This window comes from Amphibalanus amphitrite, unplaced genomic scaffold (genome assembly GCF_019059575.1).
Source record: "Amphibalanus amphitrite isolate SeventyFive unplaced genomic scaffold, NRLGWU_Aamphi_draft 000187F_arrow, whole genome shotgun sequence".
In the NCBI taxonomy this organism is placed as follows: domain Eukaryota; kingdom Metazoa; phylum Arthropoda; class Thecostraca; order Balanomorpha; family Balanidae; genus Amphibalanus; species Amphibalanus amphitrite.
Window position 1 is genome coordinate 307820 of NW_024881682.1, and position 15417 is coordinate 323236.

The 15417-nt window shown below is 48.4% G+C and overlaps 1 protein-coding gene across 7 annotated transcripts; it reads left to right on the plus strand.

Annotated features, from left to right (window-relative positions):
* Nucleotides 1–275: 275 nt before the first annotated feature.
* LOC122384345 lies at nucleotides 276–15336 on the plus strand. Of its 7 annotated transcripts, none has more exons than XM_043371673.1 (5): nucleotides 276–285; nucleotides 1199–1308; nucleotides 2203–2321; nucleotides 3939–4052; nucleotides 13652–13767. In XM_043371673.1, the coding sequence occupies exons 2-4, from the start codon at nucleotides 1224–1226 to the stop codon at nucleotides 4047–4049; spliced, it is 315 nt and encodes a 104-aa protein (XP_043227608.1). In that variant the 5' UTR covers nucleotides 276–285; nucleotides 1199–1223; the 3' UTR covers nucleotides 4050–4052; nucleotides 13652–13767. The 7 variants fall into 7 exon arrangements, with proteins under 7 accessions (XP_043227608.1, XP_043227609.1, XP_043227611.1 ...); XM_043371674.1 differs by lacking the exons at nucleotides 276–285; nucleotides 1199–1308 and adding exons at nucleotides 474–511; nucleotides 14118–15336 and having other exon boundaries at nucleotides 13652–13764; XM_043371675.1 differs by lacking the exons at nucleotides 276–285; nucleotides 1199–1308 and adding exons at nucleotides 784–802; nucleotides 14118–15336 and having other exon boundaries at nucleotides 13652–13764.
* The last annotated feature ends 81 nt before the right edge of the window (nucleotides 15337–15417 follow it).

Below are 15417 nucleotides of genomic sequence, written 5' to 3' on the forward strand. Positions count from 1 at the left end.
AGGCAATGGAGGCGACCGCTGGCGAACTTCTGTGGCTCGGCCGTCCCGAGGAGCGAACCCTAGGGACAGGCTACCAAGTAGTGTTGATGGTATAACCCTGGGTCCTATCACTCTTCGCTGAGGGCAAGGCAGACCAAGCCCTGACAACTGAGTGCCCGCACCATGTTGGGGCCCTTGATGGGCCTTTGTTGTGATGAAAGAAGATTTTTTTTTGGGATTTCCTACGTCATTCGTTGAGGCTGCCTAAATAAATCAATTCAACCACGCATTTCGGTAACCTTGACTGTATTACGGTAAGAATCTTGCCCCGCGTTCGATGTCTCTCGGACGACGAAGATTCTACGTCGTCCGACCAATCCCGTTCAAGGTTAGCGGGGGCTCGGCTGCGGTTATGGAACGTGATTGGCCGGACGGCGTAGAATCTTCGCCGTCCGAGAGACATCGAACGCGGGGTATGTCATAGCAATATCAAAACATTCATCAACTGCCGGGTATCGCGAAGAATATCAGGGTAATTTCAATTTCAATTTATGTGTTTTTATATGATTATAAGCATAATGATAAGAAACAATGAGCCTTGGTCAAGGCTATATTGATATAAACCTTGGTACAGATTGAGATACGTCTAATAATTGCTGGGATGTAGGTGGTAGGCTTGAGAGCTATTGTTCCTGCTTGGTTCTGGTTCCTGCAACGTTTTTCTGTGATTTGGGTTCTGGCGTTATTACTTTTTACCCAGTTCAAGTTGAATGGTAGATGAGTGATAGGTTTCTGTTGTGAAGAAAGTGCCAATTTACCTGAGGTACTTAGGGTTTTTGAGCTAAGTATTCAAGAGGATTGAATAAAAACTCAGGGAGCACTTTTTGAACAGTACTGTGGATCTGAAGGCTGGGACTTTGAAATATCAAAGAAAAAACGCCCACCTGTTGCCAAACGCAAACAACGCAAAATGCACGCCCCAAGCACCAATGCAAATGTCACAAAAACAATCGCACAACTGCCGTAACCTAAAAAAACGCAGCAAAAAGACAAGCTTCACTTGGGGGGGGGGGGGGCTCTGTCCTTGTGAATCCTGTCATTCATATATTTGCACTAAACTTAAAAAAGTATTTTTGAGTGCATTTTCCCTAACACTGGCTGCTTGTGTTTTGCCTGTTTTTTTTTTCTTGAAACTGACAGGGTGCATCGGTATTCACAGGATAGCTGACCAGCCCGGCTTTCCTATGCCATACATTGTTGTTAAGGGTAACCTGACTCCACGAGAGGAGGGCCGGAATCACTGGTTGGTCTCGGTCTCTGGCCTGAAGGGTGAGCGGAGAAGGCTACTCCACTGGTGAATGGTTGCCGATTTCTTCGACTCGACTGGGGATTCTTCACTTATCCAATTTCACTCTTGGTGTCTGTTGCTATTGTCACTTTAATTTGGGATAGCCCTACACTGATAAATACGTTGGTCATACTTGAACTATATATATTGATATAGGTACTTCAAAAAACTTCATATCACAATGGTCAAAATACAATTGTTTATTGTAAGGTTCTTTTACTGACACCATTATTTATTTTCCTTCCTGACATTCCCTCACTTTTCCTTTTAATAAAGTTCTGTTTGAATTAAATATCATTATTTTGAGGTATTATCTCTCATACAACTATTTATCCACTCTTGGACAGCAACTTCATAAACAGGCTTTTCTTATAATGAGCCAAAATACCTAACTGTGCTTTAATTGAGCTGTAATGGCGATTATTCATGCTGATTTGTATCAAGACACCATTAGGAATTGAAACTGACTTTGGTGCTGACGCTGGTGCCGGTGGCATGTGGTGGTGGTCTGTCGTCAGTTATCGCGGGTCGAATTTGCATCGTGCGAGCTCCATGCTGCTGGTTTTGGTGCTATGAAAATGCTTTGGGTGCTGGATCCAGTTACGGCTGAATAATGTTCTACAAAGGCAGTGAAAACTGGTATTGATGTTGCGTGTCCCACTGTCCAGTCCTGCCTCGCTACTCCACCTCAGCTTATGGTCTCGGTGGTCGCACTTTCTCAGGCATTTCTGTTTTCTAACACCACTGTCGCCCAGCGCAGGGAGCGTCATCTCCCGTCGTCGGGGCGGAGCTCCATCTCCGTGTATTTGTCCCTGTGGCCGCCACGCGTCGCCACCGTCGCGCCGTGTCGCCATTGCCCGCGATCGTGTTCCCAGGTCAGGACCGGGAACAGCTGGCGCGCTTCAACGCGCTGGGTCAGACGGACAACTACACGGTGTTGTTCCCGCAGCACCCCTGCGTTATTCTGTCGGCGCTCGAGGTGCTCGGATTCCAGGTGGGTGCTGGTGGGGAAACCGGGGGAATGGAACTGTGGGGAAACCGGGGGAATGGAACTGTGGGGAAAGAGGGGAGGGAATTGTGGGGAAATGGGGGTGGGGAACTGTGGGGAAAGTGGGATGAAGAGACTGAGTTGTAACATCGTAGATGCCAATCATATTATGAAAGCTGTATTGCTTGATTTGGACTCAAACACATTCATCAGCTCCTTATGGCATTTTCCCTGTTGAACTGTACGAACTCTATAGCCGACAATAGCGGTGCTATTCGCAAATACCACCACAGGCTCTAGTCTGCAGTGGTCCCAGTAGAATCGATGCAGTTTGACTGCGGCTCAGTCATTTCCGCACCGGCGCGAACCGGCTCGTATACGGCTTGTATATGGAAGTTGCCGTTCTTTCATCCGTAACTGAGGCTGATGCTCGGAAACTAGTCAGGACTTTAAAGTTTAAACGCTGCAATCCGTTTTTTCTCACTGATGTATTTATTCAGACTTGCTGCGTAAGAAACGCGATCTTTTTGTTGCTGACTCACCACCGCCTGCTGAGTGCTGATCGAGGAAGATATAACCAGTTGTTTATGAATGCACCGTGCTGGCTCACTCTCTGGAAATGCAGTGAGTTCAGTCTGTTATTGAAGCCGGTTTTCGTCTCGGCAGTCTCAGACTAAGACTCTGATTGTCAGGGCACGCTGCTCAGCGCACGTGAAATCACTGTTTATAGCGCCTCACCTGACGAGCGTGACGGCCGCTACGGTTTTCCTTCAAGTAGAGATACCTACGCGGCACAATGTCTAATTGTTACCGAGCGCAAAGAAAATGTCAAAAGTCTGGAGTAAAGTCTGAGGAGAGTTGCATCATAATGAAAATTTGTTAAACTAGGCAGGAACCGCATAATAATGCCACATAGACCCATCGTGCTAATACACGTTGCACACCCAATCGTCGTCAAAGAGCTGTTTTTAACCATATTCGTTTTTTAGTCTCCACGTCTTTGTCATTGAATCGGCGTCCCGTCGATGGTATAAAATCTGGTTGGTCGGTAACGTTTTCCGATCATTCCGTGTTCCACCGAGATGACAATGACTTTTTTCAACATCAGTTTCTCTTTATTGTAGCCTGTGTTTTCAGCAGTGATGACGCTGTCTTATTGGCTCCGCCGTTTATCGATCTGGCCTCCCAGTCTTTGAAGGCACGGTGTGTTGCGTATAAAGTGCCGTACCAGCACTTGTGATGAAGGTCTGCGCCGTTCCGTTCTTGCCTTACGGCACTGAACGATCTCACCGTATCGTACCGCACCGCCTCCGGCCTTTGTTCGCCCGAACCTGATGCTGCCTACTAGTCTAGCGACCGCATCATATCATATCGTATCATACAACTGTGCATAATTGTCCCATCTTCTAACACTACTTCTTCGCATCAAATTGTAAGACCCTCCAACGGATCATCCTATTCAAGCCGGCCTTATTTTATAGCATTACCGCTCAAAGTACGTAGGTAGCAACATAATGAGCCGAGCTGCATCGCAATGTTGGTCCTGTAACCTGGTAACCCTCAACTACCCGGTGACTGAGACCTGCAGCGGTCAGCTTCTGACCCGTGCGCCGCCGGCCGCAGGTGGTGACATCGTGTCCCGGTGTCCCCGAGGACAGTGACAGCTACGTGTGGACGCTGAAGAAGGAGCTGCCGCCGCCGCCGGACGATCTGGACGACAGTGACAGCAGCTGAACGGTGAGTCGCTCCGACCGGCGCCCCGCGGACTGAAGCAGTGATATAAAATGGACCATCTCTAAAGCGCACAGTACACGTGCAGTCGACAGTTTTTGCAGAGACTGATGAATTACATACTCCTATTTGTTTTCCGGTCACTATTCGGGTTTCTCCCTCGCGTTTTATAGCACGTGGAGCGTACATAATTCGTGTTCAAAGATGGATCAACAATACTTATGTTTTGCCTCCTCGGTTTCGATGCGTGCGCAGGACTGCCTTCACATTGATGGAGCTTAATTGAGTTAAGAGCACGCCTTGCGTTACGAAATACGTATTTTGAAAAGCGGCGCACGTAAAGCGATAACGATTCTGCAGCCATCGTGGCAGAACATTTGTGTTGACTCTGTTTTGGTCATTCTCCATTTTAGTGTCGTTGGGTACATATCCATTTTGCATTATGTTTTCACAATCCACTTCGTGACCGGTGTTAATGGCTCCAATCTAATCATCGTTTTGCGTGATATCGGCCTCGCCCCTCTTTATTTCTAGCCACCGGGTCATTAGCACTTCATTCCAATCCATCGCATATTATGGCTTATGACGTTTATAATTCTCATTAGATCGTAACGTATAGTATGCTGTAGGGTAGGTAGCATCGTTATCAATCGCAATGTATACTATGGTCCTGCAATACCAATGTATACTATGGTATTGTATTCCATTCCACTATATGACTCGTCCTCCATCAATGACATTTATCCGTGCGGGCTGCAATACTGATGCGCTATCGCCGATGGCGATGACCACTGCAGCCCGGTTGCTCTAAACACCCATATCATCATCATCCGATGCACCACGATATTTCGGTCTGGTCTATCTGAAACCGAGTTTACCACACACTGCCGCGAGCTTTGCCGCGTGTGCCGCGGGATGCACAACACCGTGCACACACACGGGATGCACACAGCGTACACCGTTCGTTGACAGTGCGGTGATGGACAGCCGCACGGCGTGACCTTGGTACTGCGGCGCCCGCCCGTCCGGCCACAACAGCGCGCGGTGGACGGACGGGCGGCCCGCTGCTGCTGATTCAGCCAGCGTGCCAATGCGACCGGCCCCCTGCACCGTCCGAAACTCGTGGCGGATCGTGCCGGTATTGGCCGGCTGTCCGCGGCCCTGATAACACACAGGACGGCGCAGTGGCATCGCGACGGGAAATGTCAGTCCGTCACATCTTAATGTTTATGTCTTAGGTTTTTGATAACATAATATTCATATTAAATCGCAATATCCCGTCCTATCAATGATAGAAATGTGGAACGGCTAGATCTATGCTGGCATCCTGTGGCACGCGGTTTTTTCACTGTCATTAGGGTTCGATGGCATGTCTCATGTCACAGTCCCCTCGTGCCTTTTCTAACAACACAGGCTTGATTGGTCCCCATGCAAAGGTGGAATGGTACGGTATCGTGGGCAACGCCGGGGGGGGGGGGAATAACCGCGTTGTTAACCCGCCCTAAAACCCTATTTTCTGCTGCCACTGAGTCACGCCTTCTCCGGTTACCAGTTCATGGCCGGTCTCCGTGAACACATCACATCTCCGCAAACCAAATGATCTGTTGAAGCAGGTCATAACCGTCGGACCTGATGATTATGGATAGCCGAGGGCACCTGGCTGATGAATTACCCAGCACTGGACGTAGGAAATGTCACTATTCTCGCGGTTTCACTCAGACTGACTCCCCCTACAGATGTCTGGTGCGTTCTAAGGGAAATTCCTATGACGTCATGCTATTCCGGGTTGCTGTCTGTAAGTTGTAATGCGCAGTATAATGTACGCAGTAGCTACAGTAACTGCGCCAATGCCCACCTTTCCTGCACTATTGACGGGTTGCAAAGTTCCCGTAAGCCCAGTTCAAGTCCATGTATCGTACCCCAGCGATTGTGGAAAGATGCACCTCGTCAAAACAGTAGCTCGTTTCATAACAATATTGCATCATATCGCTAGCTCAAACGCCGACGCTCTACCCAGGATGGTTGGATAGGGAATAGGGATGCATGCGAGATGCTCTGTGCCTTGAACTGCCCTTTGATTTGGGAATCCTTGCGGACTGATGTGGGCTGTCACTACAGACGGTGATCTCGTCATTACGCTGTCCTTTCTTGGCGCCAGACGTGGTCATAAAGCCAGGAGCTTCGTTTTCGTGCACATATTACGCAAACCGAAGCACTTGGGTGGCAGACTTTAATTTTAGAATTCGTGCTCGACAGGCACGAGGCAGTGCCTAAACACACACTCACAGCGCTTCTTAGGCTCAGTGCCAATACGTGCTTGCTGAAGGAGTGACGATGATGCCGAACTTGTCTCGGTCGGCTGTTTGATTTATGGGACATTTTCCAATTGGTGGTCAATTCTGGACGCTTAGCTGTCTGTGAACGGGCCGTAGATGAACACAGTGCATTTGTTATACTCTCATGCAGACACATTTGCTATTTGCGCGTATCGAATGCGATCGCATTAGGGAAGTCAGGGTACAATTGTTGCGCAAAAGCTCCGCTCCGCTATGTCCGAGCTCCATTATGAACAGGATTTCATAGAGCTTTACTTTCATTTTTCTTTGCCATTGCATTCTACATCGTTCGAGTCGGCAGCTTAAAGTTGAATGTCCTAGCCTGGGCTAATATTACGATCACCGATTTATTCTCTCCTCTATTTCACAATACAAACTTTGCATCGTATCCGGTCGGCTGTTTGATTTATGGGACATTTTCCGATTGGTGGTCAATTCTGCTGCTGTAGCTGTCTGTGAACGGGCCGTAGATGAACACAGTGCATTTGTTATACTCTCATGCAGACACATTTCGGTCGGCATTAGATACATCTCAGCCTCCATTTCTCGCTGCTCTCTCGGAATTTTCCTCTGCATTACGATACCTGGCCGCCACTCTGACATTCGGCCGGAGCTGGCCACTCGGAGGAGGCGCCGCCCCCGTCCCCGGTCGCGTCACCGGTCCACAGTAGGCCGGCCGGCCGCCAGGAGCGCTAGAAATGCCGAAAAATGAAACGTGCTCAGGGTGCAAAAAATTAATACCCACAGACTCGAAATTGATCATAGGATACGATGCCGTGCCGTGAATAAGTATGAGACCGATGTCACGGCCAATATTCAGCTCCGAACACAGTCTAACTGACGGTTAGGGAATGAAGCGGCTATCTGAACGATTTCGACTAGATTTTGAATTGCTCTTTTCTCATGAATGAACATCTTATTGGTGAAAATAAACGACTGCACATGATGCACACGGTTATTGTGATCATGTTCATAACCAATTTCATTGGGCTCACTCATCTGATTGCACTCTAAATAGTGAGTTTGCAACATGTTGCAGACATCTACATAAGCTTATATTCAATTAGACTTATATAAAAACGTTATTTTTGGCACCTAATTCTGACGGCATAATAAGATTGGGCAAGTGTTGTACTTTCGAACCGTTGTCGATTTTTTCTGCTTTTCGCTGCTAGTTTAGGAGCTATACTGGCATTTGCTGGGGTATTTTTATACCATCTGGTTGGGAGAGGGGTAGTGAACGTCCTTAGCCTATAACTTGCGAACAAATGGTCGCAGCGAGATGCGCATGGCAGCGATCGAAAGGTCTCAACAAGATGTGTTCGATTAGCATTTAAAACTTGTTTTAACCCGGCATTTGCTGGGGTATTTTCATAACACCACTTGCTGGGGGGGGGGGGGGGGGCCGTCAGACATCCCCAGCCCATAACTCGAGAACGGTTAGTCGTAGCGGGACAGGCGAGGCGGCAAACGAAAGCTCTAAACAAGACGCATCTGATGAATACTTAAATTTGGTTCTCAGGTCAAACTTGAGGTCAAGGTCAGGTCAAAGGTAAAAAATAGGGGTTTTCATTTTGGGCCCCAGAGACCGAACTACCGACAGCAGCGAGCTCAAAATTTCTTGGCATGTGCCCAAAAGATGTAAGAAAAGTCTCATTGTGTCTAAAGCGAATTGGAGCACAGGTCAAGGTCAAGGTCAGGTCACCAAAGGTCACACAAAGTCGAATTTTCAAAATAACATTTAAATACCGTGTGACACATGTTTTTGGGGTAGTTTTGGACGTAGAACACGATGGTGGCAAGAATTTGGAGATTTGACCCCCGCAAAATGGTGAAAAAGTGAAAAAAGGGGTTAAAAATTCGAAATTTTCAAAATTCAAAATTTTGAATTCAAAACATGCTATCTGATGCAGTTTTATCTCAGGATTCCAAAAATGTCTTTTGTTTTGCTCTACGACCCCTATAAGTACCAAAAATTTGAGTTTGAAAAATGAAATTGGATATTTTGTTACTTTTTGCGCCCTCTATAGCAACCAAATATTGAGCTACGGACTTGAAATTTTGCATGCTGATTCTTCTTTTGATGCCCGAGGACAACTTGTCTCATTTTTTTGAAAAATTCAAATTTTTGAAAAAATCAAATTTTTCTCAAAATTTGGTTTGACATTTTGGACCCCTAAAACTCAATATTTTGAAAATCCGAGATAACCATCTTGTAGAAAATTCAATTTTCTATCGTTTGAGCCCTGAAAATTGCAAATTGCTTCATTTATATATCCTACAATAGGCAGAGGAGGGTCGATGCGAAGCCTTATATTCGCGATGGTGCAAAAACGGGGATGCGCATCGCGCTGAACTTTACAATAGCTTCTACAGGGGCATATTGTGATCGTATTCATAACCGAATTCATTGGGATCACTCACTTGATCCTATATATAGTAAGCTTGCAGCATGTTTCAAAAATATCAGAGGACATATTAAGGATACATTGAATTATATTTTTTCAAACATGTGATTTCGTGCACCTAATTCTGACGGCATAATAAGATTGCGCTGGTGTTGTAGTTTCCAACCGTAGTCGATTTCTTCTGCTTTTCCCTGCTAGTTTAAGAAATATAGCCTTCAATATGAGGGGTTCTATATCCTACAACAGGCAGGGGAGGGTCGATGCGAAACATTATTTTCGCGACAGTGCAAAAACGGGGTTGCCCAGCGCGCTGAACTTTACAATAGCTTCTACAGGGGCATGTTGTGATCGTATTCATAAACGAATTCATTGGGATCACTCACTTGATCCTATAAAAAGTGAGCTTGCAGCATTTTCAAAAATATTAGAGAAAATACTAAGGATACATTGAGTTACATTTCTTTCAAACATGTGATTTCGGGCACCTAATTATGACGGCATAGTAAGATTGGGCTAGTGTTGTACTTTCCAACCGTAGTCGATTTTTTCTGCTTTTCCCTGCTAGTTTAAGAAATATAGCCTTCAATATGAGGGTTTCTATATCCTACAACAGGCAGGGGAGGGTCGATGCGAAACCTTATTTTCGCGACAGTGCAAAAACGGGGATGCCCAGCGCTCTGAACTTTACAATACCTTCTACAGGGGCATATTGTGATCGTATTCATAACCGAATTCATTGGGATCACTCACTTGATCCTATATATAGTAAGCTTGCAGCAGGTTTCAAAAATATTAGAGGAAATATTAAAGATGTATTAAATTATACGTTTATAAAAATGTAACTTCGGGCACCTAATTTTGACGGTATAAAAAGATTGGGCTAGTGTTACACTTTCCAACCGTAGTCGATTTTGTATGCTTTTCCCTGCTAGTTTAAGAAATATATCCTTCAATATGAGGGGTTCTATATCCTACAACAGGCAGGGGAGGGTCGATGCGAAGCCTCGACCCTCCGATGCGAAGCCTCGACCCTCAGATAGAGAGAGAGAGAGAGAGAGAGAGAGAGAGAGAGAGAGAGAGAGAGAGAGAGAGAGAGAGAGAGAGAGAGAGAGAGAGAGAGAAAGAGAGAGAGAGAGAGAGAGAGAGAGAGAGAGAGAGAGAGAGAGAGAGAGAGAGAGAGAGAAAGAGAGAGAGAGAGAGAGAGAGAGAGAGAGAGAGAGAGAGAGAGAGAGAGAGAGATAGAGAGAGAGAGAGAGACAGGGAGACAGGGAGACAGGGAGACAGGGAGACAGAGAGACAGAGAGACAGAGAGACAGAGAGACAGAGAGACAGAGAGACAGAGAGACAGAGAGAGAGAGAGACAGAGAGACAGAGAGACAGAGAGACAGAGAGACAGAGAGACAGAGAGAGAGAGAGAGAGAGAGAGAGAGAGAGAGAGAGAGAGAGAGAGAGAGAGAGAGAGAGAGAGAGAGAGAGAGAGAGAGAGAGAGAGAGAGAGAGAGAGAGAGAGAGAGAGAGAGAGAGAGAGAGAGAGAGAGAGAGAGAGAGAGAGAGAAGATTGTATCCTTGACCAATTCATGTGTCGGTCATTAATGGAGAAACTGTGAGTGCCGGGAAGTGTGTTAAAATCTTACCAGGAATGACGCCTTTTGAACTCCTCAGTAAACTAAGTGCAGTGTATGCAAATTGCAACATGCATGCATGCATGGTATTAGAAGTCTTGAATTTACATCTTATTGGTGTGGTATCTCGCTAAACGTTGTAAATGAAATGTTTTCACAGTCAGTTGAACGATAACTCGAGCGCAAATAATTTCCAGCGCTCCTGGCGGCCGCCCGGCCCACTGTGCGGTCGGTCGGCCGGTCCGCCGGCGACCGGTTCATGCGCCAGGCGGCTCCGACCGCCGCGCCGCGCCGTGCCATCCTCCCCGGCCGTGCTGTTTTTCTCCGGCGCCGCCACCGAGCGACTGGGGCGGCGTGAGGCCGCGTGACGGCCGGCGACCAGCGCCGCCAGTCGGTCCGACGCCTCTGCGCCGTGCAGGTGTCCGCGCTGTGAGCTGTGTGCTGTGCTATACCGTATCGCACGCTGTCTTACCGAGCACTGTGTCGCGCTGTGCAGCGCCGAGCGCCGCTGTCCGTCAGTGTCTATGTGTGATCGGTGCTGTGTGTCTGGCCTACCGGAGGGCAGATAGGAGGAGGAAGTGTGCTGAAGCGGAAGCGGAGCCGACCATGTCGTCCATGGTGCCGGCAGAGGTCAGGAGGCTGTCCAGCTGTACGTACGCGCCACCGGCGACGATGCGTGGCCACGGGAATGCGCCGACGGTTATTGTTAGGTCTGCCCCGCCCCGGCTTTCGATTCTATTTTAGTCAACGAGGGATAGTGCGAGTAGGGCATTAGTGGGTAGGATGAAGCTGAGGAAATAGCCACTGAGTCTAATGTTACAGGCAACTACAGTTCCACACAACTGATGTGCCAAAGCGGGTGGCGAGATTGTCTGCGGCAGTTAAAAATGTCGAGGAGGCTTGAGCCTCTCCAGAATTGCTTCCTGCCACTCCTGATATACTTATCTATGCGATTGGATCCGGTAGTTGTGCACCGCGTTCCCGTTTGCATGACGAGAGCTTAAGCTGTAATGCAAATGTCCAAGACTCCGAAATGCCTATACATAAAGCAAAATATGTAAAATGTCCCAAGGCCCACAGCCAAGTTTCCTATCAACAGTCCAGGAATTTATCGACACTTCAGCATTCATCGACTACCTCGTTTAGATAAACATGCAGACTACCGTGATATTTCAATCACCCTTTCAAATCCCGACTGAAATAACTACCATCTCCCTGCCAGTGGAGGTGAAGTTTGCATCACCAATACCGCCCACCAATTCACCATCCACCGGGTCGCTGAGCGTTGCCGACCGGTGCGGGCACGCGCGCTGCGTGACGATGCCGATCGTGTTTTTGTGACGACCCGTGACAGCGGTCCTGCGGCTGAGGTTCGACGGGGTTTGCATTAGGTGTGCTTCCTGCTTCAGCTGTTGCCTACTGAAGTAGAAGAGTGAAGAATTTTGGTTTGTGTGGGGTAAATGAATGAATTTGCAACGTAAATGCCCCTGCTAATTGGTGGTCATTAAACACAAGCGACATCGTAAAGACGCCTTTGCTCCGCTATTACCTGAGCGAGCCTGTTACGTAGTCTTGGATCCTAACCACTTGACCTAGAAATTCCAGCTGGATTCGGAGGCGAAAGTTAAACGTTCCCCCGCAGCCGAACACATCGTGCCCTATTAGGTTCATCCACTCTTTCGCCCGGCCGTGCTAACGGTTTCTGACTGCGGGTTGTTCGGGTCCTCTCCGTCCGAACGATGAAACAGCGGTCGCCGCAGCGGCTCGAACCGGACCCTTCCGGTCTCCCCCTACTATCTCTGCCGGTGCCACGGGCTGACTCGACTCAAGAGCGGCTCTGCTAACTCAAAGATTAAGTGTATACTGTACATGTCATGACAGAGTACATGTCTTCTCACATTGTAAACAATCGCTCGTTGCAAAGGAGGTAGTTGCAGACACATCCGCCTCATTATGCTTGCGTGGATGACGTTCTCAGCCAGCCGTTTGGATTGTTGGAACAAAAATGTTATGAGCCGACCGCGACTGATGCTGGTTTGGTCGTTCAGTGGTGTGGTGTATCACCATTCACTGTGGTGTATGTGTATCACAGACCGGCACTCCGGAGCTTGCTGCTCATCCCGACCCCGGTAAGGCTCGGAGGCATTTCACACGCTCAGTTGCTGGTGACCGTGAATAACTCGAGGCGTAGGATATTTTGAAGACAGATAACCGGTGAAATTTTCAAAAGGAGAAAAGCGGAAAAGGCTGTTTTGTTGATGTTGCCTCAGGAAAAGAGCCTGAGCCAATCGATAGCGCTCAGTTCCACCTAAGGCATTTCCCTTTTCGTTTTATTTTACATGTGTGAAAAAGCATCATGTATTCACTCTATTTTCTGACTTGTAGGCACTCCTTACCATATAGCACATACATCAAGAAGCCATCGAACAGTTGTGGTTTGTGGTCGAAGCTGTAGCCGATTCAGTACCCATTTAGTCGGCCCTTTTCTTACATGTCATTCACAATTCACATGAACCGCTACTGGTTGTCCCCGGGATCACATGATAGAACCAGCTCGATTATCCTGTGCCTAGGTTATAATTTTTAATGGTTATCTAAACCGCCGATGCCACAACTTCGCTAGGTCCGTGTTTTTCTGGCTTTTTCTGGGTGCTAAGTTTCTAGGCTTTTTGGTTTGACTTTTCGGGCTTCCTGAGATCTTTTATAACCTGAACGGAGTTCTATCTACATATAGCCTTGACCTGGAGAAGTAAGCACCAACTATTTATTCAGGCCAAATTCAGGCATTGCATTGACAATGTGGTGTTCACTTGGCAACGCCAATAACCATGCGTTTATCGAGTGAGATCTTCGGACAAGAACTCAATGACTATAATATTCTGAAACTTAGGGGGAGGGGTTTAGATTAATTCAACTTGATAGATGCCTAGCCCTGAGTTGCAAAATTGGCCAAGCGGCATCAACGAAGAGGCTACCTACGAGCTTTCCCAGGTTGGCACTCTGTAATGCGTTATGCTTGTTGTCCGCCCTTACGTCATGCTCACTTGGGAGATCGTCGATCAATCACTTTGTAAGCGAGTGGCCGCAGACACCTTTTTTAGTTCTATTAGCATGCGCTGCTCTGCGTCTCCGACTGGGCAGTGTAAGAAACAGCGCACATCTGACTTACTTCGCCCGCTTGGTCGCTCTCTGTCGGATCGGCGCACAGTGGATTGATGTGAGCTCTTGTCTGTCCACAGGTCCCAACATGCCGTCCGTAACTCACTACATCGCCGTCAAGGGCTCGCTCTTCGCCGTGGAGACGTACATCTTCGGCATCAACGACTCCCACTTCACTGAGGAGGCGCAGAAGGTGCGGGCGAAAACCTGGAGGCTAATTCAGCCATTATTGTTTCTTTATTCTTTATTGTTTGATTACATTGCTATCCGGACCCGGCGAAGTAATCTTTAATCTTGCTCTTTAACGTGAACTATTTGATTTTTTTGCCTTTGCGTCAATTGATTAAGTAGGTATGTTCGCAGATGAGCTTCCGGCTCATTTATTAGGCTCTCTACTGGTGCTTATTATCAATTTAGGACAACTGTATCTAGAGCTGCTGTTCTACATCTGTGGCTGTAACTCCTCTCTGACGGCCCGTAGTCCTCCGTTAGCTGCGTGCCTGTAGTTGTAACCCATCACTGACGCCCCCCCCCCCCCCCCGGCAGTTGGGCGTCACCGACCTGACGGTCAGTCAGTGCGTCAACGGCGTCATCCTCAACCGGGACCCCATGTACGTGGTCAACCTGGTGGCCCGCTTCGGCTACGAGGTGATCGCCGCCTCCGGTGGCCAGGAGTGCATGTGGACCCTGAAGAGAACCATTGAGATGTAGTTCTGCACTCGGCCCACACGCGTCGCCACCGTCGGCGCGCCGCGTCGGTGGAGGGGAGGGAGGGTGAAATGTGCCGACTGCTAAACAGCACGGCCGACGTGGTTGGTATGACCGAGTCGGCCTTCAAGTGGTGTCTCCACACTGTTTTTAGAGTAGTTTGGAGGGTCTAGCAGGGAGGCTGAGCTAGGTAGCATGCATCTGACGATTTGATCGGCCGAATGATCTGAGGGAGTTATTTGGAAATGCGACTTCAGTCAATCCAAAAAGCTTTAGTGGTGAACTTCAGATGCGTTTGAGGCTTTCAAAATGTTTTCGATCAAAGGAACGGTACAAAGCACAAAATGGATGCTAGGTGTGCCGAGTGTTAACTGTAAGCAGAATAGCAGTGATGCGTTATGTTACTCCATTTGCACGGTTATTTACTCAATTATTACGTTATTTGCCTTGTTTACGTCACGGTGTTGAAAGGATAGGACCTTATATCTTGCCGATGAGTTAGAGAATGCACCATAAGGGCGCAAACATATGTGTCGAGTAGCGTACCCCATTTTATCGATGTAGGTTGTGGTCGTCTGGTGACGGGTCTCCCCGGTAGCTGAGCGTGCTGCGCGTACCCTCTGTTCTCTCCCCGAGCGCCCCCAGCTGCGCTACAGCGTTTGTTTTTGCGCCGGCGCCGCGGATTCGAACCCCCGTGGCCCGTGCCCGTCCCGTCCGGCCCGAACACCCCGGCCCATTAGTGGACGGTAGGGTGCCGCACTGTGCCATCTCGCTGTGATCGGAACATACCGCGTTTGTGTGCGTGTTTGTGGTCCTGTATCGTTTGCCTTAGATCGGCGGCCCAATGCTGTGGGCCCCGCGTTGGGCCTTGTAAGATCCTTCCTGGCTAGACTCCCTGGCGGTAGCCGTGTGCCATTTTCAGTGTCAAACTGCTTCCTAAGAGCCGCCGCGCTCGTCATGGGCACACCACCTCCACACGGCTTGTCAGCCACCGTGCCATGTCGAAGCTACCGCCACCGCCCCGCCAAATGAGAAATACACGTCATCTCACAGCATGGCCCAGTGCGTATGGAGTGGAGTGATGGAACCAGCCTGACCGGCAATCTGTTCTTGCGTGCCGAGTCACCAGTGTTTTTAG